A 24,847-nucleotide genomic window follows, 5' to 3' on the forward strand; every position below is an offset into this window, starting at 1 on the left:
AGTGCAGTCGCTGACTCTGGCAACCAGTCGAATATACATAATGGCCAACATTGTACTGGGATATGTCATGCCACGCCTGCTCGACCTGTTCACATGGTTCTGTAAGAGTTTTTGGTTGACGAGTCACATCATATCCGACACGTGCTCGATTGGAGACAAGTCCAGACATCGTTCTGACCAAGGAAGTTACTGTATGTCTTGCAGAGCATTATCCTGCTGGAACAACACATCACCTTCCTGTTTCAAGAACCGCAAAAGAACGGGTCTGAGAACATTCTGCACGTACCGAGCGCTGGTTAGCGTCCCCTCTTAGCGTCCCCTCTAGAAACACCAAAGGTGAATGGGAGTTGTAGCTTATCGCAACCCAGACCATAAGACTAGGGTGGAACCAAACTATCTTGGGCGAATGCACTCTACGACAAGCTCATCAGGTCTATGTTGCACACGTAAACGACCATTACTTGTATGCAAGTGGAGTCTACTCTCATCGCTAGAGACTATGGCGCACAGTTCCATCTTCTAGGTGATTCTCTGACAGCACCAGTCGAGCCGTGCACATGGATGCTGCGGCTTGAGTGGAAGACAAGCTAGAGGTTAGCGTGCCCGTAGTCCCATTGTTAATAACCGGTTTGCACAGACAAGAGGGCTTGTCTCTGCTGTGGGAGCTGTATGATCTGCCACTGCTGCCTTTAATACTATTGCGATCTTGGCAGACGTTTTGAAACGTCCCCTTAGAAAAATTATTGAATTACTGTGCTGGTAAACTCCTTACGTTATTTGATTTTCAAACAGCTAAGCAGAACTGAACATACTCAGACATTTCGCTCTTTACTTATTCTGATCAACACTAAACTGACACACAATATTTTTAGCGCAACGCAATCTGACTTTCAAAAATCCCTACAAAAGAATGACCCTGACTAACAATAACCTATACCTTTCCTGAATCACTTACCTCACAAAAATCTTCGTTACTCGAACTACTGCAATACAGCGAGCGCCAATACTGCCAGCTAAATAAAAGATTCTAACTACGGAAGGCACTAACTACTGATAGGTACAGTCAGCAAATGAAAGATTTTGATAGAGAACAAACCTTAATAATGTTCAAAAGTCAAAATATATATACCAGTTCATGACATCCGGTCTTACAAATTTCCTTTTTCTGGCGCACACACGTCCAGATCGTCCGCTCTCAAAATTCTGCCATCTCTCTCCCCACATCCACCACTGCTGGCGGCTCACCTCCAACTACGCAACGCTACGTGCTGTACACATCCGACTGCCCAATACTACAATAGCAAATAGTCCAACAATGCGAACCAGCCACAGACTGCACACAGCACAGTCAGTGATTTCCATACAGAGCGCTACCTGGCGTTACCATCACAAAAACCTAAACAGCCTACTTACAAACTATATCATCATATTTAGAATTACTTTTTATTTTACGTGAAAAAAATGCCCACTCGTGCACTGATGGTTCAGTAGAAACTTTATCATGTACACAGACAGTTTATCCATTCTGACAATCGAGGACATACGTTTTTTGGCTGCTATCGACACTGATACTGGCGGGCTATAGGGATTCCGAGCTTTTCGATGATATTTTAATTTTAGTTACGCAGTTGGATAGCAGATGATAAAACAAATACTTTTTTCATGATATATAATTACAAATTAACAATTTCGGATTTTTCCTTTTACTTATACTGTGAATTTTTGCTTCTTGCGAAAATTCATGATTCCAGGTCAACGGGAAGTACCCAATAGTTTTGATGAGTGAGCTCTCGAGTGTCAAAATATTTGAAATAAATGGCCGTATCTTTTGATTTAAATTGACTTAGAAGCTAACAAGGTTTTACACCACCAAGGTACTATGGACCTTAGTATGTGAGAAATTTCAACTCGATATTTCTGCTCGTTCCTGAGAAAAAGGTATCTTATCAGTCAGAGCGACAGACAACAAAGCGGTCCTACAAGGGTTTCGTTTTTAGAGACTAAGGCACAGAACAGGAAAAACACGAATATCACATAATTTTCATGCATTCAAAGAGGGTTACTCCCTATGTAAAAGTTAAATGAATACGAAAGTAGAAGCCGGGTAGATTTAAAAGTGCTGAGACCAATAACATGGAAAGAAACTGCATAAAATCACACGTCCATAATAATGAACATACCCGCACCTCTGGAGTGCGAAGGCTGCAATGCCGTGCTGTGTAGTAAAGAGACAGAAAATGGACACTTGAATTGCGTATTTCAGCATGAGAGGGGCAGCTAAGGCGACCACTCCTTCAAACAAAGGGACAGACTGGCTCAGCACTCAAGACGAGAATACGCTTCTACACAGGATCCACGTTTAAGGACTCACACGAGGGCACTGGCTGAGCAGTCTACATCTACATCTACATCTACATTTATACTCCGCAAGCCACCCAACGGTGTGTGGCGGAGGGCACTTTACGTGTCATTGTCATTACCTCCCTTTCCTGTTCCAGTCGCGTATGGTTCGCGGGAAGAACGTCTGAAAGCCTCCGTGCGCGCTCTAATCTCTCTAATTTTACATTCGTGATCTTCTCGGGAGGTATAAGTAGGGGGAAGCAATATATTCGATACCTCATGCAGAAACGCACCCTCTCGAAACCTGGCGAGCAAGCTACACCGCGATGCAGAGCGCCTCTCTTGCAGAGTCTGCCACTTGAGTTTGTTAAACATCTCCGTAACGCTATCACGGTTACCAAATAACCCTGTGACGAAACGCGCCGCTCTTCTTTGGATCTTCTCTATCTCCTCCGGCAACACACACACGCACACGCACACGCACACACACACACACACACACACACACACACACACACACACAAACACACACACACACACACACACACACACACACAGAGAGAGAGAGAGAGAGAGAGAGAGAGAGAGAGAGAGAGAGCACTGGTGACTTCGCAAGGTACGCTACCTAATCAAATGTATCCGGACAATCCTATGTAATGGAAGTCAACTATCAGGCGCCACCAGAGTCGGACTCGCCAGCACAAAAGGAGATGGGGAGTATTATGTTGGCAGTAGAGAAGCAAATAACAGAAGGACTGATCGGCCAGGAGAGCTCAGTAAGTTCGTAAGTTCGAACATGGTCTAGTCTTTGGTTGTCACCTGAGTGACAAGTCCATCAGGGACATTTCAGCCCTTCTGCAGTTGCCAATGTTGGCTGTCGCTGTGAACTGAAAACGCGAAGGAACAACCACAGCCAAACTAAGACCAGGCAGACGGCATGTACTGACAGCCAGGGCGGTCAAGTATTGCGCAGGGTGGTTGTGAAAAGCCGAGTGAAATCAGCGGAAGGAATCACTCCTGAGTTCCAGAGTAATACCAGCAGCCCAGCTAGCGCAATGGCTGTGCGTACGGAGTTAAAAATAATGGGTTACAATGGTTGAGTGCCTCCGCGAAAGCCACAAATTTCTATAGTCAGTCCAAAACGATACTTTAAGATCTGTAAATAGCGCCGCCAGTGGACCATAGATGACTGGAAACGAGTGATTTCGAGTGATGAATCACGCTGAAACCTGTGACAGGGCGATGGAATCTGGGTTAACTGCAGTCTTGTCTGCCATCCTATGTAATGTCAACGGTGAGTTATGGAGGAGGTGGTGATACGGTAAGGTGTGTTTTTCGTGATTAGGGTGTGATCCCCTTATTGCGCTTCAGAAAACGCTAAATGCGAAAGAATATGAATTCATTTTGCAGCATTGTGTACTGAGTACAGTAGAGGAACAGATCGGAAACGATGATTGTACCAACATGGGGATGCACCATGTCATAAAGCAGCAGCTGTGACGCAATGGTTTGTGGTAAATAGCATTCCTGACATAGATTGACCTCCCCAGAGCCCCAACTTAATCCCGGTGGAAGACATTTAGAGTCAGTCAGAACGTCGATTTCGCTCCAGACCCTAGCATCCAACATCACTACTTTCTCTTGTTTCGGCTCTTTGGGAAGAAAGGACTGCCATTCCTCCACAGGTATTAGTAGACCCCACTGGAAGTGTACCCAGTAGAGATCAACCCATCGTAAAAGCGAAGGTTGAAAATACATCACATTTATGTCCACTAATAGGTGTCTCGATAGTTTTGATCAGACAGTGTAAGGTCAGCCCCTCTCTGCATAGATCACTATTGGTGACGCTGATGACTCACCCTTGATGAAGTCTATCTCCTCCTGGGAGAGCGTGGGCAGCCGCGACCTGGTGCGGCCCTCTGCCTCGCTGTTGGCCGCCACCCTCTGCTTCACCACCTCCGGGAAGTCGCCGCTGTCCGAAAAGATGGGGTGTGCGTACATCCCCAGCTGCCAACAGCAGACCAGATTACGTCATCCACTGTGAGCTCCACGAGAACCACAAGGCGGTTATTAGCACAGTGCTGGAACTGTCCGTGCCGAATATAGACAAAATGTGTCCAATAATGGGATAAATTGTAGGTTAGCCGACAACAAAGACTCTTCATACCCTCTCTTACATTCATTTGTGCATTAACCTTCAATCACATAAATCCTTAAGGGAGGGTAGGACGTCAAACGGGCCGTCTTGGAGCAGGAGAGACACCACAGGACATTTTAATTTCCACTGTCTATACTTTTACGAATAAATTCATAAAACTTTGTCAGCATGACCAGGAAGGATTAAGGATTCAAAAAATGGTTCAAATGGCTCTGCTTACTATGGGACTTAACATCTAAGGTCATCAGTCCCCAAGAACTTAGAACTACTTAAACCTAACTAATCTAAGGACATCACACACATCCATGCCCGAGGCAGGATTCGAACCTGCGACCGTAGCGGTCGCGCGGTTCCAGACTGAAGCGCCTAGAACCGCTCGGCCACACCGGTCGGCGATTAAGGATTCACAATCATAGCAGTGGAAGTTCAAAAGATAGCAAAATAATTTTATTTTTACATGTGAAAGTTCATCATTTTTTCACTTCTATTGGCTGCCTTTGTTGCTATAGGTACACGTTTCTTCATAAGTAAGAGAGATTCTTCGATGATTTTTGTACAGCATAGAAACCATACTTACAGGTGTATGAAACTCTAGAATTTATTTAATTTATGAAAAAATGAATGTGCTGTTACATTTTAAACTTGATGTTTAGAAAAAACTCAAATTTTATAGTTAATTATCTCAATTTTCACCACAGTTTGTAATAGATTTGGAAAATTCTAGACTTTCATACACCTGTACATATGGTTTGTATGCTGTGCAAAATTCATCGAAGAATCTCCCTTACTAATGAAGAAAAGTGTACCTATAGCAACAAATGCAGCCAATGGTAAGTGAAAAAAAGGTGTAATACAAATGTAAAAAAATAAATTATTTTCTTATATTTTTGAACTTCCACCACTATAAGTGTAAATCCTGTCTCCTTTCTGGTCATTCTGGCAAAGCTTTATGAATTTATATTTAAAAGTATAGACAGTGGAAATTAAAAAGTCCTGTGGTGTCTCTCCTGCTCCAAGTCGTCCCGTTTGGCGTCCTATCCCCCCGTAAATTAATAATGTAATCTGTTTTTTTAAAAAAAATCCACAGCGCTATAATCCTAATAGCGTACTTCAGTTTCTCCTGTCGTATTACGCTGTTCGCTCACATTAATTAAGGGCTCACCAAAATCCTGAATAACCACTTTTTGCAGCACAGACTGCTACGAGATGTGGAGGGGAAGAGCCAGTGAGGTTCTGGAAGGTACCGACGGGGACTGGAACCATGTAGAGCCCTGTGCTGTTGCCAGCTGCGCTATGTTTCTTGCTTGAGGATCGAGCTCGATCGAGCTGGTCCAACAGATTTTCAATTAGGTTTGAATTTGTCGAGTCTGTTGACCCTGGGAGTACCGTAAACTCGTCCTGGTACACTTAGAACCACGCACATGCACTGTGAGCCGGCTGACATGTTGCATTGTCCTACTGCTAGATGCCATTGTGCCGACGAAAAACAAACTGCACGTAGGGGTGGATTTGATCCCCAGGAATAGATGTTTGGTTTGTGGGGCGCTCAACTGCGTGGTTATCAGCGCCCGTACAATTTCCCAACCTTTGCTCAGTCCAATTTCGCCATTTTCCTGGATGATGATGAAATGATGAGGGCAACACAAACACCCAGTCATCTCGAGGCAGGTGAAAATCCCTGACCCCGCCGGGAATCGAACCCGGGACCCCGTGCTCGGGAAGCGAGAACGCTACCGCGAGACCACGAGCGGCGGACCCCAGGAATAGGTGCATACCTGTGTTAATGCATTGCGGCTATCAGAATGACGAGATCACCCAGAGAATGCCACGAAAATATTCCTCATACCATAGACTCCCGACTCTGGCCTGTTCCATTTCGACAATTGTTGCAGTGTGTTTGCTTACCGACGTTTCACACCATACACGTCAACGGCCCTCAGTCCGGTGGAGCATAAAACATGATCCGTCTGAAAAGGCTACCTGTCGCTTCTCAGTGCACGTCCAGTTGCGACAAGGCATGCAAATTCGAGCCTTCTTCGCCAATGAACGGTAGTCAGCATGGGTGCATGAGCCAGGCGCCTGCCGTGGAGACCCATACGGAGCAACGTTCGCTGCACAGTTGTTGAGGAAATACTGTTGGTAGCCCCTTCGTTGTACGAAACAGGCGAAATACCCTCAGACTTCAAAAAGTATATAATAATTCCAATCCCAAAGAAAGCAGGTGTTGACATATGTGAAAATTACCGAACAATCAGTTTAATAAGCCATTGCTGCAAAATACTAACGCGAATTCTTTACAGACGAATGGAAAAACTGGTAGAAGCCGACCTCGGGGAAGATCAGTTTGGATTCCGTAGAAATACTGGAACACGTGAGGCAATACTGACCTTACGACTTATCTTAGAAGAAAGATTAAGGAAAGGCAAACCTACGTTTCTAGCATTTGTAGACTTAGAGAAAGCTTTTGACAATGTTGACTGGAATACTCTCTTTCAAATTCTAAAGGTGGTAGGGGTAAAATACAGGGAGCGAAAGGCTATTTACAATTTGTACAGAAAGCAGATGGCAGTTATAAGAGTTGAGGGACATGAAATGGAAGCAGTGATTGGGAAGGGAGTGAGACAGGGTTGTAGCCTCTCCCCGATGCTATTCAATCTGTATATTGAGCAAGCAGTAAAGGAAACAAAAGAAAAATTCAGAGTAGGCATTAAAATCCATGGAGAAGAAATAAAAAACTTTGAGGTTCGCCGATGACATTGTAATTCTGTCAGAGACAGCAAAGGACTTGGAAGAGCAGTTGAACGGAATGGACAGTGTCTTGAAAGGTGGATATAAGATGAACATCAACAAAAGCAAAACGAGGGTAATGGAATGTAGTCGAATTAAGTAGGGTGATGTTGAGGGAATTAGATTATGAAATGAGACACTTAAAGTAGTAAAGGAGTTTTCCTATTTGGGGAGCAAAATAACTGATGATGGTCGAAGTAGACAGGATATAAAATGTAGACTGGCAATGGCAAGGAAGGTGTTTCTGAAGAAGAAAAATTTTTTAACATCGAGTATAGATTTAAGTGTCAGGAAGTCATTTCTGAAAGTATTTGTATGGAGTGTAGCCATGTATGGAAGTGAAACATGGACGATATATAGTTTGGGCAAGAAGAGAATAGAAGCTTTCGAAATGTGGTGCTACAGAAGAATACTGAAGATTAGATGGGTAGATCACATAACTAATGAGGAGGTATTGAATAGGATTGGGGAGAAGAGAGGTTTGTGGCACAACTTGACTAGAAGAAGGGATCGGTTGGTAGGACATGTTCTGAGACATCAAGGGATCATCAATTTAGTATTGGAGGGCAGCGTGGAGGGTAAAAATCGTAGATGGAGACCAAGAGATGAATACACTAAGCAGATTCAGTAGGATGTAGGTTGCAGTAGGTACTGGGAGATGAAGAAGCTTGCACAGGATAGAGTAGCATGGAGAGCTGCATCAAACCAGTCTCAGGACTGAAGACCACCACAACAACAACAACAACAGCCCCTTCCTTCATCTGGGCGGTCAATTATTCAAGAATTGCCCGTCTATTCGCCCATACATATCTCCGCAGCCACTGTTCACTGCTGCCATCTATGGCCAGTGGTGCACTACATTTGTCTCTGCACCAGTTTTGGGTAGCGCCATTTTGCTGTGCATGGTATACATTAACAGCAGCGGCACGCGAATAGTTCAGGAACTTAGGGGTTTCGGAAATGCTTCCACCGTTGGCCGGAAACCCAGTGACCGTACCCTAATGAGCGTCAGATAAACTGCTCCATTTCGGCATTACGTCAACGACTACACTGGTTTCTGCGTCCCCCGACAGGCTTTATACAGTATACCCTTCATTGATTGTGCTGCCATCTCGCGTCTGTGAGTGATTATTGCACATTGATGTCAAACATAGGTGTTGGTCCCCTTACTGTGAGTGGATCATGTAGTTGATCGAACAGACCATGGGTGCACTGCCAGTTTATACAATACTGGCCATTAAAATTGCTACACCACGAAGATGACGAGAACAGACGCGAAATTTAACCGACAGGAAGAAGATGCTGTGATTAGCTTTTCAGAGCGTTCACACAAGGTTGGCGCCGGTGGCGACACCTACAACGCGCTGACATGAGGAAAGTTTCCGATCGATTTCTCATACAGAAACAGCAGTTGACTGGCGTTGCCTGGTGAAACGTTATTGCGATGCCTCGTGTAAGGAGGAGAAATGCGTACCATCACGTTACCGACTTTGATAAAGGTCGGATTGCAGCCTATCGGATTGCGGTTTATCGTATCGCGACATTGCTGCTCGTGTTGGTCGAGATCTAAAGACTGTTAGCAAATATGTAATCGGTGGGTTCAGGAGGGTAATACGGAACGCCGTGATGGATACCAACGACCTTGTATCGCTAGCAGTCGAGATGACAGGCATCTTATCCGCATGGCTGAATAGATAGTGCAGCCACGTCTCGATCCCTGAGTCAACAGATGGGGACGTTTGCAAGACAGCAACCATCTGCACGAACAGTTCTACGACGTTTGCAGCAGCACGGACTATCAGCTCGGAGTCGGAGACCATGGCTGCGGTTTCCCTTGAAACTGCATCACAGACAGGAGCGCCTGCAATGGTGTACTCAACGACGAACCTGGGTGCACGAATGGCAAAACGTCATGTTTTCAAATGAATCCAGGTCTGTTTACAGCATCACGATGGTTGCATCCGTGTTTGGCGATATCGCGGTGTACACACATTGGAAGCGTGTATTCGTCATCACCATACTGGCGTATCACCCGGCGTGATGGTATGGGGTGCCATTGGTTACACGTCTCGGTCACTTCTTGTTTGCATTGACGGCACTTTGAACAGTGGACGTTACATTTCATATGTGTTACGACCCGTGGCTCTACCATTCATTCGATCCTTGCGAAACCCTACATTTCAGCAGGATAATTCACGACCGCATGTTGCAGGTCCTGTACGGGCCTTTCTGGATACAGAAAATGTTCGACTGCTGCCCTGGCCAGCACATTCTCTAGATCTCTCACCAACTGAAAAAGTCTGGTCAAAGGTGGCCGAGCAACTGGCTTGTCACAATTCGCCAGTCACTACTCTTGATGAACTGTGATATCGTGTTGAAGCTACAAGGGCAGCTGTACCTGTACACGCCATTCAATTTCTGTTTGACTCAATGCTCAGGCATATCAATGCCGTTATTACGGCCAGAGGAGGTTGTTCTGGGTACTGATTTCTCAAGATCTATGCACCCAAATTGCGTGAAAATGTAATCACATGTTAGTTCTAGTATAATATATTTGTCCAATGAATACCCGTTCATCATCTGCATTTCTTCTTGGTGTAGCAATTTTAATGGCCAGTAGTGTATTATCCAGAGGACACAATACATCGACACGTCGCAAACGGTTGCCACCACCCTGTTCAGAAGAATGGGGTGCCCAAAACAACAGTCCACAGGGTGTGCCCCATTTCAGGCGCAGTCTCTCCAGGCAACCGGAACACCTCAGAACCACATCACACCATTTAAACGTTACTGATACTTCACCCGCCCAAGTTCTTCATGGGGACATATGCACCAAAAAAACCTCCGTGAAGGTTATGCCCCATTCTGGTCTTCTATAGCCAACGCGGCTTTGGCTTTCGTGCCGACCAGAGATCTGTCGATAATGCTCCAAATGTTCTCAATTGTGGAGAGAGCGACCTTTGCTGGCCAAGATAGGGTTTGTCAAGGACCAAGACAAGCAGTAGAAACTCTCGCCCTGGGCAGGCGGGCATTACTTTGCTGAGATGTAAACCCAGAATGGTTTGCCACGAAGGGAAACAAGACGGGGCGTTGAATATCGTCGACGTATTGCTGTGCGGTAAGGGCGCTGCGGATGACAACCAAAGAGGTCCTGCTCCAGACATGTCATCGCTGGTCATCGAGGTTCAGTTCGAAGTGAGACTCATCACTGAAGACAAGTCTACTCCAGTCAATGAGATTCCAGACGAATGTGCTCGACACCAGTGCAAAAGGCTTGTTGTCGTTCAGAGGTCAATGGTAATAGGCGGAAGAGCGGCGTGAGCTCACTCCCCTTTTCTGAGAGCCACCTTCCATTGGTTAATGATAGTCGCATGTAATGATAGTGGCATGTAGGTTCGATGATAATGATGAATCCGGGGCTCTGAGTGCCTCTATGACGCGTGCTCGGTGCTATGATTCTGTCGTCTCTCTAGGTCGACCGCTTCCTTCTTGACGCTGTGTTCGGCCGTGGTTCACCCACTCCTGCCAACAACGTCGAACAGTGGCATCGCTTCCGTTCAATTTGCCGATTAGTCCAACAAGCTTCTTTAAGCACAACTACACGTCCTCTCTCGACTGCTGATATCTGTGTGTATTGTTCCTGCACCTGTCTGCGAGTCATAGTTTCTGTCCATCTGAGTACACGGAATGAAATTCACAAAGATCTTATGCCCTGTTATCGACATGTCCCCTATTTACTATCTTTTCTAGCTGCGCGGTGAAATTGCACTGCAGCGTCACACGTTCACCCATCGTCCGCCAGAGTTTAGCATTATGCATTTTCCGTCGATACCTGTATGAATATCAATTTGTGACCAGTTTGCCTAACTCCTTCGTGGTGCGTCGGTTTTTTTCTTACAGTGTACTTTTGAATGTGATGCCTTTTTTACTTTTAAGCAGAACTCACTTCTGTTTCCGTGAAGAGGATAGTTACGAGAGTATACACGGGAATTCCGTCATTATGTTACACTCTCTCAGGGATGATGTAGAAGGTACCCTGCTCCGGAAACTACCGAGTCGAAAGTTATGAGCGAAAATAGTTCTGATATCTCTGAGCGTGGACCTCTTCTACTGCCGGCCGTTGTGGTCGAGCGGTTCTAGGCGCTTCAGTCCGGAACCGCGCGACTGCTACGGTCGCAGGTTCGAATCCTGCCTCGGGCATGGATGTGTGTGATGTCCTTAGGTTAGTTAGGTTTAAGTATTTCTAAGTTCTAGGGGACTGATGACCTCCGCTGTTGTCCCATAGTGATCAGAGCCATTTGAACCATTTGAACCTCTTCAACTGCGAGCTCTTTGCTTTCCATGTTTTTGACGGAGGTATTATGGACCAAATCAAGAGAAAATTGTGTAGTGAACATGGGCTCTAAATGCATACCTTAAGAATTATGAGCATTTATACATGTGCAGTATACGACATGTGTTCCACAGTAGTAAAACTTCACAGTAGTAAGACCTTAGACCCATGTTCACTGGACATGTTTTCTTGTTTCGGTCTCTGACACCACCTCTCCAAAAATGGAAACCAAAGAGCTTGCTGCAGAAGAGGCCCATTGACAGAGGACGATTTTCGTTTATAGCTTCCAACTGTGTCGTTTCCGGACCAGGGTCCCTTATCTCAAACTGATACACTTACCTTCTCCATCATTCCTGAAAGTCTGTAACATCACCACGGATCATCTTGTATAGAGGCCCAGCACGGTTGCGGCTGGAGGGATTGTTTTTTATTTGCAGCGGTGATGTAGTTTTCATCTTTCCTAGAGGTAGCCCATTGGAAAAGGACTGCAGTCGGCAGGTGTGATGATTTGTAAAGTGTTTCCTCGGACTCTGAATAAACTTCGAACAACATGGTGCACGTGCCAGTTTTTAGTTCTGTTTTTGGAGAGAACCGCTCGTTTGGTAGACCTACCTCAACCATGGGAAGGTGCTGACTTGCTACAGAATACTGACTTATTCCGACACCGACTCGGTCCTAGTGATAGAATTTCTCTATGTTAACTGCTACAGGGCTTTGGATTTGGAGCTGGTATGTAACGAACTTATATGGTAACAATATTGAAAGTGATGTTATCAATTGGTTGTCTGCACACAAGGTTTCTGAGAATTGCATCAGCATTTGTATAGCGGTGAGTATTTGAATAAGACAAGGATGAACTCTTTCGCCCTTGCTGTTGAAGCTATTCATCCAAGAAGCAATGACAAAATAAAATAAAGTTTCGAGAGTGGGATTAAAATTCAGGGTGGAAGGATATTATTGATAAGATTCACTGATGACGTTGATGCCTTCAGTGAAAGTGAAGAAGAATTATAGGATGTATTGAATGCAGTGAACATTCTGACGAGTACAGAAGATGGATTGAGAGTAAATCGACTAAAGACGAAAGCAATGAGAAGTAGCAGAAAAGAGAACAGCGAGGAACTTAACATTAGAATTGCGGATCACGAGGTGTTCGAAGTTATGGAATTCTGCCACCTAGGCAGCAAAATAACCAATGAAGGAAGGAGCAAGGAGGACATAAAAATCAGACAAGCACTGGCAAAAACGGCATTCATGGTCAACGAAGTCTACTAGTATCAAACATTGGCCGTAGTTGTGAGGAAGAAATTTCTGAGGATGTACGTTTGGAGTACAGCATTGTATGGCAGTGAATCATGGACTGTGAGAAAGCCAGAAAAGAAGAGAACGGAAGCATTCGAGATGATATGTTACATCTGATGTGTTACAGAAGAATGTTGAAAATTGGGTGCACTGGTAAGGTAAGGAATGAGGAGGTTCCCCGCAGAATCGACGAGGAAAGGAATACGCGGAAAACACAAAAAAAAAAGGAATAGGACTGTAGGACATCTGTTAAGACATCAGGGAATAACTTCCATGGTACTAGAGGGAGCTGTAGAGGTAAAAACTGTAGGGATCGAGAGAGAGCGGAATACATCCAGCAAATAATTGAGGAAGTTGGTTGCGATTGCTACGCTGAGACGAAAAGATTGGCACAAGAGAGAAATTCGTGGCGGGAAGTATCAAACCAGTAATAACACTGGTGATTCAATAAAAATTGATTAAACAGCTACTTATTTGATAAACTGGACTCTGGCATTTTGTTTCAGTGAATAAATTCACTTCAGCCTATTTTCATTTGTACAATGTATCCAACCGTACACTAAGATCTAACTGTGATAATATTGATGTGACGCATTCTAAAAAATTGCAATGGTCGTTGGCATTTTTGAAAAGTCAGGCTATGGCATTTTTTGCGCCAGAATAATAGATTTGTATGATTCAAATTCAGCTATGTAACGCTTGCGTATGTCTGTCAAGAAATTACGAAGTGGAAATACATTAAATACGAGGATTTTCGTGCTGATGTTTGACTGAGGCGCCGCCCGTAAGTGCACGCCACCCTTGACGGAAGGAGCTACCCTCTAGAGATGGACATTATCGCTTTATTTATTGCATTGTTGTAATCATAGTAACGGTGTAGCTTTACTTAAAGGTTGTTACTGTTTTTATGACCCACCACTAAACAGAACTACGAGTAGATTTTTTTTTCTTTATTGATTTTCAATTCCCCCCGAAGGGGGCGGGCCGGCAGCAGCTTACTACGCTGCCCTACAGCCTACAGACGTTTTGTAAATAAAGGGAGAAGAAAGAAACAAGGAAAAACGGGCGATAAAATGCCGATTTAAAGTGAAAAATGGCGTAAAATTGCGGAAAGTTAAAACAGAAAGCAAAGGGGGTTGGCAATGTAGGTAAAAGACACAGGAATCAGACAAGTAACACAGTAGGCACACAATTAAAAAACATGGCGACAGTCTGGTTTCTGTTCGCAAGTAATAAAAAGCACACCCAGCGACAGTATGATGGCAGTTCGTTACACTTCCCAAAAGACACAACACGGAGCACGCACTGGAAAAACACACTGTAAAACACTGCACGAAAAAGGCGGCACAAAGATGGCACTCCCGACCCGAGGCAGATGGGGGGGGGGGGACCTGGAGTAGGGGGAAAACAAGGAGGGAGGAGAGGAAAAAACGAAAAGGGGGGGGGAAACCAAGGAGGGAGAGGACGAATAAAGGGGGAGAAGGGCAGACGCGAGAGGGAAAGAGAGGAGGCAGAGGAGGGAAATGTAAAAGGACGTGGGGGAGAGAAGGGGGCAAAGAGAGGGGAGGTGGGGAAGAAAGAGGATGGAAGGGGGGGAGAGGGAGCCCGGGAAAAGGACAGAGGAAAGGAGGGGTAGTGAGGATCAGAGTTGATAGGAGGGATAAATGGAGGGAGAGAGGGCATCATCGGGGAGGGGGAGTTGATGGAAGCCACCTTGGGAAAGGAGATGTAGGGTATAGAGATGGACGGTAGGGGGGACACAACGGTGAAGACGCGGCAGGGGGCGGGGATGGGAGAGGAGAGGAGCAAGCAGGGGGTGAGGGGGTTCAAGACGGCGGGAGGTGTAGAGGATGCGGATATGTTCGAGGAATAGGAGCAGATGGGAGAAAGGAATGAGATCATAGAGGATCCGCGTGGGGGACGGGAGGCGTATATGGAAGGCGAGGCGGAGTGCATGACGCTCAAGGATTTGGAGGGACTTATAGAATTTGGGGGGGGGGGCAGATATCCAGGCAGGACTGGCATAACAGAGGATGGGACGGATTAAGGATTTGTAGGTGTGGAGGATGGTAGAGGGGTGCAACCCCCACGTCCGGCCAGAGAGGAGTTTGAGGAGTCAGAGGCGGTTGTGGGCTTTGGATTGGATGGAGCGGAGATGAGGGATCCAGGTGAGGTGACGGTCAATGGTGAGGCCAAGGTAGGTGAGGGTGGGGGTGAGGCGGACAGGACGTGCGCAGACAGTAAGGGAGAAATCCAAGAGCCAGAAGGAGCGAGTGGTACGACCTACGATGATTGCCTGGGTCTTGGAAGGATTGAGTTTCAGGAGCCACTGGTTACACCATGCAGCAAAAAGGTCAAGGTGATTCTGGAGAAGGCGTTGGGACCGTTGGAGGGTCGGAGCGAGGGCGAGGAATGCGGTGTCATCAGCATATTGCAAGAGGTGTACTGGAGGGGGGGGGGGGGGCTGGGGCATATCTGCCGTGTACAGGAGGTAGAGGAGAGGAGAGAGGACAGAGCCCTGGGGCACACCTGCAGAGGGGTAGAAGGTGTGGGAATTGGCATTATGGATGGTAACATAGGAGGGGCGGTGGGAGATACGAGTAGATGTTAATTATATGGTCTTATACAAATTCATGGCTACTTCGACATCGAGTACGTTGCAGTTACTTGAATTTTGTCAAATGAAGAGACTGACTGGAGGAGAGGGGCGAGAAAAATGAGCTTGCAATATTTGGAGACATTCTACCACGCTATTTTCATGTGTTGTCGAAGCTGGGCAAGGAGTGCTTTGCGTAATGCGTCCCAAACGAAATGCCGTCCCTACATATTCAGTTACGGACATCGCTGGCGAAAGTGATTATTGTATGCTGGAGCGCGTTTTGGTTCTCTTTTGGTCAACGCCCTACTCGCAAACGACCATCACTGACGCAAAGCAAGAACCTAGCCTCTGAACACCACTGTGATCCGTTCATCCCACAAGTTGCTTCTACTGCCACAGGAGGCTGGCTGCACGCGGCGGTGACGCGGGAGAAAGCTGACAGCCTTGGAACATGATTGCTCCTATCTAATATGTGTTACGGCATTCACGCGGTCAGCAGTGATAGCTCGTGTGACGCACAGTCATCAGTAGTGACCCACAGCTGAAACATACGGTCGAACGCTTTGGGCAGTACTCCAGGACATTCTTCAAAAATGTTTCAAATGTGTGTGAAATATTGTGGGAATTAACTGCTAAGGTCATGAGTCCCTAAGCTTACACACTACTTAACTTAAATCATCCTAAGGACAAACACACACACCCATGCCCGAGGGAGGACTCGAACCCTCGCCGGGACCAGCCGTACAGTCCACGACTGCAGCGCCTTAGACCGCTCGGCTAATCCGGACATTCTTCCAGTTTCCTACATGTCAACTTGTTACCTCGCTGAAATACAGTTATTGTTCGAATTATAACTGTCGACGTCATCTTAAAAATTTTGTTAAGCAAGCACGACGATCTAAACAAGAGATCTCTCGTCCAGGAAGGAAAATTTAACCGCTACATGCTCAGGGTTTTGCTTCCTACTATTTTCACTGGACAGCGCTTTAAATCACTATCTCTACGTTTGTCAACCAGTCTCCATAAAAATATTGTGTTTCTGTGGAATACATTCAGCGGTTTTCACGTGTATTTTCTTCTAGAATTTTACTGTGCTCTTCACAATGTCCTAGAGAAGGTTAAATGTTATAGTATCACAGATCTTCTGATAATACACTCCTGGAAATTGAAATAAGAACACCGTGAATTCATTGTCCCAGGAAGGGGAAACTTTATTGACACATTCCTGGGGTCAGATACATCACATGATCACACTGACAGAACCACAGGCACATAGACACAGGCAACAGAGCATGCACAATGTCGGCACTAGTACAGTGTATATCCACCTTTCGCAGCAATGCAGGCTGCTATTCTCCCATGGAGACGATCGTAGAGATGCTGGATGTAGTCCTGTGGAACGGCTTGCCATGCCATTTCCACCTGGCGCCTCAGTTGGACCAGCGTTCGTGCAGGACGTGCAGACCGCGTGAGACGACGCTTCATCCAGTCCCAAACATGCTCAATGGGGGACAGATCCGGAGATCTTGCTGGCCAGGGTAGTTGACTTACACCTTCTAGAGCACGTTGGGTGGCACGGGATACATGCGGACGTGCATTGTCCTGTTGGAACAGCAAGTTCCCTTGCCGGTCTAGGATTGGTTGGTTGGTTTGGGGAAGGAGACCAGACAGCGTGGTCATCGGTCTCATCGGATTAGGGAAGGATTGGGAAGGAACTCGGCCGTGCCCTTTCAGAGGAACCATCCCGGCATTTGCCTGGAGTGATTTAGGGAAATCACGGAAAACCTAAATCAGGACGGCCGGACGCGGGATTGAACCGTCGTCCTCCCGAATGCGAGTCCAGTGTCTAACCACTGCGCCACCCCGCTCGGTGCCGGTCTAGGAATGGTAGAACGATGGGTTCGATGACGGTTTGGATGTACCGTGCACTATTCAGTGTCCCCTCGACGATCACCAGTGGTGTACGGCCAGTGTAGGAGATCGCTCCCCATACCATGATGCCGGGTGTTGGCCCTGTGTGCCTTGGTCGTATGCAGTCCTGATTGTGGCGCTCACCTGCACGGCGCCAAACACGCATACGACCATCATTGGCACCAAGGCAGAAGCGACTCTCATCGCTGAAGACGACACGTCTCCATTCGTCCCTCCATTCACGCCTGTCGCGACACCACTGGAGGCGGGCTGCACGATGTTGGGGCGTGAGCGGAAGACGGCCTAACGGTGTGCTGGACCGTAGCCCAGCTTCATGGAGACGGTTGCGAATGGTCCTCGCCGATACCCCAGGAGCAACAGTGTCCCTAATTTGCTGGGAAGTGGCGTGCGGTCCCCTACGGCACTGCGTAGGATCCTACGGTCTTGGCGTGCATCCGTGCGTCGCTGCGGTCCGGTCCCAGGTCGACGGGCACGTGCACCTTCCGCCGACCACTGGCGACAACATCGATGTACTGTGGAGACCTCACGCCCCACGTGCTGAGCAATTCGGCGGTACGTCCACCCGGCCTCCCGCATGCCCACTATACGCCCTCGCTCAAAGTCCGTCAACTGCACATACGGTTCACGTCCACGCTGTCGCGGCATGCTACCAGTGTTAAAGACTGCGATGGAGCTCCGTATGCCACGGCAAACTGGCTGACACTGACGGCGGCGGTGCTCAAATGCTGCGCAGCTAGCGCCATTCGACGGCCAACACCGCGGTTCCTGGTGTGTCCGCTGTGCCGTGCGTGTGATCATTGCTTGTACAGCCCTCTCGCAGTGTCCGGAGCAAGTATGGTGGGTCTGACACACCGGTGTCAATGTGTTCTTTTTTCCATTTCCAGGAGTGTAATATTCGGCGGCCGCGGTGGCCGAGCGGTTCTAGGCGCTTCAGTGCGGAACCGCACAACTGCTACGGTCGCAGGTTCGAATCCTGCCTCGGGCATGGATGTGTGTGATGTCCTTAGGTTAGTTAGGTTTAAGCAGTTCTAAGTTCTAGGGACTGATGACCTCATATGTTAAGTGCCATAGTGCTCAGAGCCATTTGAACCATTTGAATAGTTTTCGTCAAAACATAGAAGATGCAAGTGTTGCGTTAAGAAACTCAAGGGGAGTACGCAACAAAAGATCGTTATCTGGAACTAGAATGTTCGCTGCAGTTGTACCACAAGGAACCATAATGAGACCACTCTTCTTCTCGTCAGATATAAATGTTCTAGTATCACACATACAAGAAACAGAAATTGTTATGTTTGCTGACGATGCGAGTTTAATAATCAAGCCTAATGGAGAAACCTTAACATTTGAAAATCTAAGTAATATTTCCTCAAAAATTAATAAGTGGTTCTGTGCAAATGTACTGTCATCGAACTTAGATAAAACACAATACATGGAATTCAGTATAGAACAGGGCTTGACGACTCCATTTCACATAAAGCGTGAAGTAAATAAGTAAGTGAAGGAGAACATTCTAAATTGTTAGGTGTTTATATTGCTGAGAACCTAAACTGGGATTCATATGTTACACATCTTACCAAATGCCAAAGTCCTGTAACTACTGTGTTATTAAAAATATAACAATTTGGCGATGAAGATGTCAAAAAATTGACTTACTCTTTCTATTTTCGTTCACTAATGTCTACGCGTTATGTTCTGGAGTAAATCGTAAATCAGCGAAACAAAATATTTGCTGTACAGAAGCGTGTGATAAGGATAAAAAGTGGTATCCATTCTAGGACCTCTTATAGACGGCTGGGCAAACTGTCAACAGTTTCATAATACATTTACTCCTTTACAAAGTTTTGTTGCTGACAGTTAACAAAACAACAGTAACATTCTTAAATATAATGGTATAAAGAAAAATTACTAACGCTGTCTATCAGTCATCTTCAGTGTGGCACGGGAAGTGAATATTTAGCCATAAAAAATCTTTGATGGAAAGAATGTAATAGATAATATTAACTTCAAACAAAAACCGAAATCATGTCTGCTTAACAACTCTTCCTGCTTCACAGAAGAATTTCATGTGTGTGTGTGTGTGTGGTTAAGAGACAGCAACTGAACATAATGAAGTCTAAATGACTGTATGTAAAATAAAAAATCCACCACACCCATTAATTCGATCATGTGAATAGTCGGCATGTTGTCTTTCTTTATTGAGAAATTGTGAATTGTAAAACTGATCCACATCACAGCAAGTGGTCGTATTTTTTGTCCACAGAATGTGCAATAAAAGAAATTTTTTTTAAAAAGTGTGAATGCGTGCATGACAGGCCGTTGTGGAGCCATTAATGACGCCGCGCGGTCGCTGCTTACCTGGAACTGGAGCTGTCGTTCGGCGGCGTCGGCGTCCTCCGTGCTGTTGGTGAGCGGCTCGTACCAGTCGCAGTCCAGGGTGATGCCCACCCTGCCTGCAACACACCAGCGTCCTACAATCAGTCTCTACCGCGCACCCCCGCAAAGTTCCCCTAGCACAGACTTTGTTGCACGTGCTACAAATTTGACACTTGAATCCAACAAACGTGTTTTTCTTCTTTAGTTTCTCCACGTGTATTTGACGGAAAAATATTCCATGGGCTTAGTGCTGGCTTTTGTTCACCGAAAGGAATGAAACTGTGTCGCTCGATCCTGTTGTCATCAGTTGTGCTGTAGGGAAGCAGCCTGCTCACGCCTTATAAAATTCTCATCAGTCTTTCCATTGTGTGCCAGCCTAGTCCGCTGTAACTAGCTCTGACGTCATAAATGTTGCGCAATACTTTAAAAATCAAGTAAATAACCTGAAACGGTTCTAGCATGTCAGGAGTAATACTAAATTAATATGTGTTGAATATCAGTTCGATAACTTTAACCATTTTCGAAATTTGGACGTTTTTCTGTAAAAATCATTGGCGCAACAGAAAAGAGCTAGAGACTTAAAAATTTATATTTAGATTCCTTTTTCATAATTATTTAATAGAAACAGTACTTTGGATCTCACAAATTAACATTTTAGTTGAAATGCAATATTTTCTGGTTTTTGTCTTAAAAATTAAGGAAGCAAGATAGATTAAGTAGGCTAACAAATAAGGCTAGGATGTTTATATTTAAGTAGAATGGAGATCCGCTATAATCATAAAGATGTGAGAAGTTTCAATTGAATAACTATATAACTACAGCGATAGCGTATCTCCAAAGGGCAAGTTCAGAGCTCGTCTACTGCGTGTAGTAAAAATAATTGACTTAGCCACATCAGCCTTTTATTATGATTACTTACATGTGTGCTGATTGCGCATTTAAATTGAGAGCTTCATCTGCCATCAGCAAAGGAAGCGATGATTTATTCAACAACTTAAAGTGGTGCATTACTAGCCCAGCGGCTAGTCGGGAGAGCCGATTTGATCAGGCGTTCCCTTAGCCGTCCGCACCGCGGCTTTATATATAAGAATGCTGCGCGAGGAATCAAGGCCCCAGTTCTCTCCAGACGCAGATTAGCACACCATCTGTGCCGGGAGTCACGTCGCGTAGGTATCATTGCTATAAACAGCCTCGGATGCCGTATTAAGTTACTCGGGATACGCGTAACCATGAAATCATTTTCGAGTGAAGTGTAAATTCTGGGATGACTTTAATGATATATCTCAGTTGGCGTATGTCGTGTTTTCACGTGCCGTCGCGGGACAGACATTCTACCATTATTTAGCGTGGCGTTTGATGAACATTATCATCAAATTATGGCGAGCTTACATTTAAACATTTAATTTGGTCAGTTATAGTTGCATCAGCGCATTAGACTCTGAACTGCTCTGTTAGTCAGGTTGTGTGGATTCTTTTTTTTTCATCTGTGACTTTCAGAATACAGAGAACATTTTTTTTCACGATCGTTTTTGGTTATGAATCCCAGACAATCTCCTAATTCCTCAGGGCTATAAGCTGTAGCTATAAGTGTATTTCTCGGGTGAAGTGGGCACTAGGAATTCTAATTACAGGCTTCACGTTTTGCTAATCACTTTCTGGTTGCCAAAATTGTAGTTAGAGAGCCAGTGTTGAGAACGGCAAAACAACAGCATAAATAATAGGGACATTTAAATAACAATAGTTCTACCCGCCGCCCCACATATGGTTAATCGGCCAGGAAATGCATCTTTTCTACATAACATTCTACATTTTAAAACAAATAATTCCAACCAGCCGCCCCACAGTGCTTATGAAGTGAGCGCTCGGGTCAGCTTGAATCCTCTCCGCCCTCACACCTCCTGCCAAGAGCGTCGACTGGCACAGCATGCGGCGTTTTGTTCGCGGTTCGATCCACGCGGCACACGTCAGCATGGTGGCAGTAGCAGCCCCGTCGCTCCCAGAGCTCAGTTACCAATGTCTGACCGAGGAATTTGGGATGACGATCCAAGGGGGTGCTGAGTCACCATGCGGTCTCCCCATCAGCGCCACTGATGATCGCGGCAGGATCGCTTTTTACATTATATTTGTCGTATTCCAAGGATCTCACAGAGATGCTTAAAGGAGACAGACAACTACATTTAATTTACTTTAAGTGAATACAGCAATGTGACTTTACACTAGTGTATTGCAAGGCTAATTATAATTAAAAAGGAACGTATAACAACAAATTTAACAGTTTCTGTGAAATACACTCTAAATTGCTTCTATGCACCGAGGAGAGGTAATTGGTATTCCCAATTCTTTGGAAAGGCTTGTGCAAGATATTTTCCAATTCACATTACGAACAATTAATATTAGATGGTTTTGGATTCGCAGAATAATAGCTTTGTTTGACGAATTAAGACAAAAACAGATCCTGTATGACAGTAAAGGATAAACGTAAGCAACGTAAGGCAGCTTTCTTATTTGTATTAGGTTTCTTTAGTTAAAAATTCCGGGCTGAGAGGCCGTGGTAGATGTATAAAATTTCCATCTAACGTTTCGGCTCCATCTGCGGGAGACATCTTCAGAGGTCGTCCAGCTACTGCCACTGAGGCTCCAGGTACTCTCGCATTTATAGAGCGCATAGAGGGCACCACCATTCGTCATGTGATGCCGACGGTATGCCTATCTTTGGAAGGCGTCATCATTCTCGATTAAGAGTAATCGATTGTCATTCTGCAGGCACAACGTCACATCCATATTTTGTCCAACTTTAAGACTTCCTCCTTTCTAATAAAATTATTATGGTGTTTGTGAATCTGTATTGCCTCCCTATAGAGAGGTAATATAGATTCACCGGCCGTGAAAGCCTACATTGTATGTATTAGGTTTGTTCGCAGGTTTGCAGCGTGTATCCATAAGTTTAATAAACACAACAGGAAAACATAACATTATCCTTCATTATTTACAACAGTCTGCCAACACTGGGGTAGCTTTTCGATTCTGTGACTAGAAATTATGTGGTTTTGAGGAGAAGAACTTGTCAAGTCATGTTCCGAGCGCATTTTCAACCGGAAAGGAAGTTCTTTGAAGATCATTTGATAGAGAGTGGAAAAGGTGAAAATCTCAGGGTGCTAGATACTGTGAATAAGGTGGGTGCAGAATGACTTACCAACCCAACTTCTGTATAGTGTTCTTTTTCTCAGTCTAGCAAAATGGGGGAGTATTATTATTTCATGCAGTTTTCCTGGTTGTTGTTCTCGGATTGCGTCTGCAAGACATCTCAGTTGTTGAGAATAAATGTCAGCGGTGTTAGTTACACCTCAGGAAACTAATTCGTAGTACATCACACTGTCTCTGTTCCACCAGATACATAACACTATCTTTTATGGATGCGCGAAGGACTTTGTACACGGAGTCGCTGCTTTGATTGGGTTCAACCATTCCTTTCTTTTCTTATGTGAGCATAAAGATACCATTTATCGTCACCAGCAGCGATTCAGGACAGGAATGGTCGGTGTTGTTCTCGAACCAACTGATGACAAGCAAGCACAGATGCAAATGTGACCACCCGTTGGTTTGTGTGATTGCATGCGGTATCCATACACTCGATTTTTGAGGCTTTCCCATTGCATGCAAATGTCTCATGATGGTGGAATGACCACAGTTCATCACATTTGCCAGTTCGAATTCACTGACGTGGATCATTGTGGATTTATCCGTTTAAACGATCTTAATCGAACCCTGACGGTCTTCCTGAATGTGGAGAGTCTCTAGTGTCAAAACGATCCTTGTTAAAACGAGAAAATCATTTTCTTGCCGTGCTCCGTCCAATGGCATTATCCCCATACACGGCTCAAACGTTTCTGGCTGCCTTAGCTGCTGTCACCCCTCCATTGAACTCAAACAGAAGAACATGTCAGAAATGTTCCGATTTCTCCACTTCCACTTCATTTTCTAGCGTCCACAGCTCGACTTACTATCTCCAAGTGTCAAAATGAGATTATGTAAAATCAAGTAGCAGCAGTTAACTGCAAAGAAAATACTAACAACCAATAAATCAACACACAACAACAGGAATACTAACATGCAAAACATAAACGCTACGAACTTATACCTAATTTGTAACAACATCTGCATTGCAAATAAAGATTTGTTGAACTGCCTTATAAATTGTATAGTATGTTCCTCCCAACTGAATTTGCTATCATTCTGTAACGCCAATAATTTTACATTGTCAACCGCTTATTTCTGCTTGTCATCGTATTTAAGGTGTTTGCTGCATGGAAACCTATTATGAGTTCTGAACTGCATATGGTGTTCGTTTTTGAAGTTTAGTGACAAAGAATTGGCCTCAAATCATTTAGTAATGTCCATGAAAATGTCATTGACAGCTGTTTCGAAAACTACACTTGATTTGCTATTTATTGCAATATTTTTATCACCGGCAAAGAAAAGCAATTAGGCACCTGTTAATATCACAGACGAAAGGTCACTAACATGCACAATTAAAACACAGGGCCTTAAGGTGAAAATATTTTGAGATACTACACTCACTGGTTTCTCATTTAGATAATGACTGATAGCTTAATACAAGAATCTTTCCTGTTATCGAACTTTTTTTTTTTTTTTTTTTTTTTTTTTTACAGACTATATTACTATCCTGCAATTTATTGTGTAGTGAATTAAATACTTTCTCGCTGTATGTGTGAATAACTTTCTCGATATCAGAACCCTTCAGAGATCCAGACTGTGATTTTACAATACACGAGGGTGAGTCAAAAAGTAATTCCTTCTAATTTTTTCTCCTTAAATAAAGCTTGTTAAGTGAAAAATTTGAATTTGGCACTATTTCGCAAACCACCTTCTCCAGCCCACTGTAGTGGTAACTTCTTCATCAACAGATGCCAATACTGCAGTCACTTGCAAAATGGCCGACATCGATGATCGTGTTACACAGCGCTCTGTGATGGAATCGTTGAATGCAGAAGGTACAACGCCC

At 45.0% G+C, this 24,847-nt stretch overlaps 1 protein-coding gene across 1 annotated transcript in view; it reads right to left on the minus strand.

The window, feature by feature from the left end:
- Positions 1-24,847, minus strand: part of LOC126094775 (myrosinase 1-like) — a 91,587-nt gene that overhangs the window by 27,539 nt on the left and 39,201 nt on the right. Inside the window, exons 6-7 of the mRNA XM_049909329.1 lie at positions 19,807-19,901; positions 4,200-4,347 (exon numbers count right to left, since the gene is read on the minus strand). Of these exons, the coding sequence (XP_049765286.1) occupies positions 4,200-4,347; positions 19,807-19,901 (243 nt within the window). The remainder of the gene's footprint in view (positions 1-4,199; positions 4,348-19,806; positions 19,902-24,847) is intronic.

The sequence above is a fragment of the Schistocerca cancellata genome, chromosome 8, assembly GCF_023864275.1.
Source record: "Schistocerca cancellata isolate TAMUIC-IGC-003103 chromosome 8, iqSchCanc2.1, whole genome shotgun sequence".
NCBI classification, from domain to species: Eukaryota; Metazoa; Arthropoda; class Insecta; order Orthoptera; family Acrididae; genus Schistocerca; species Schistocerca cancellata.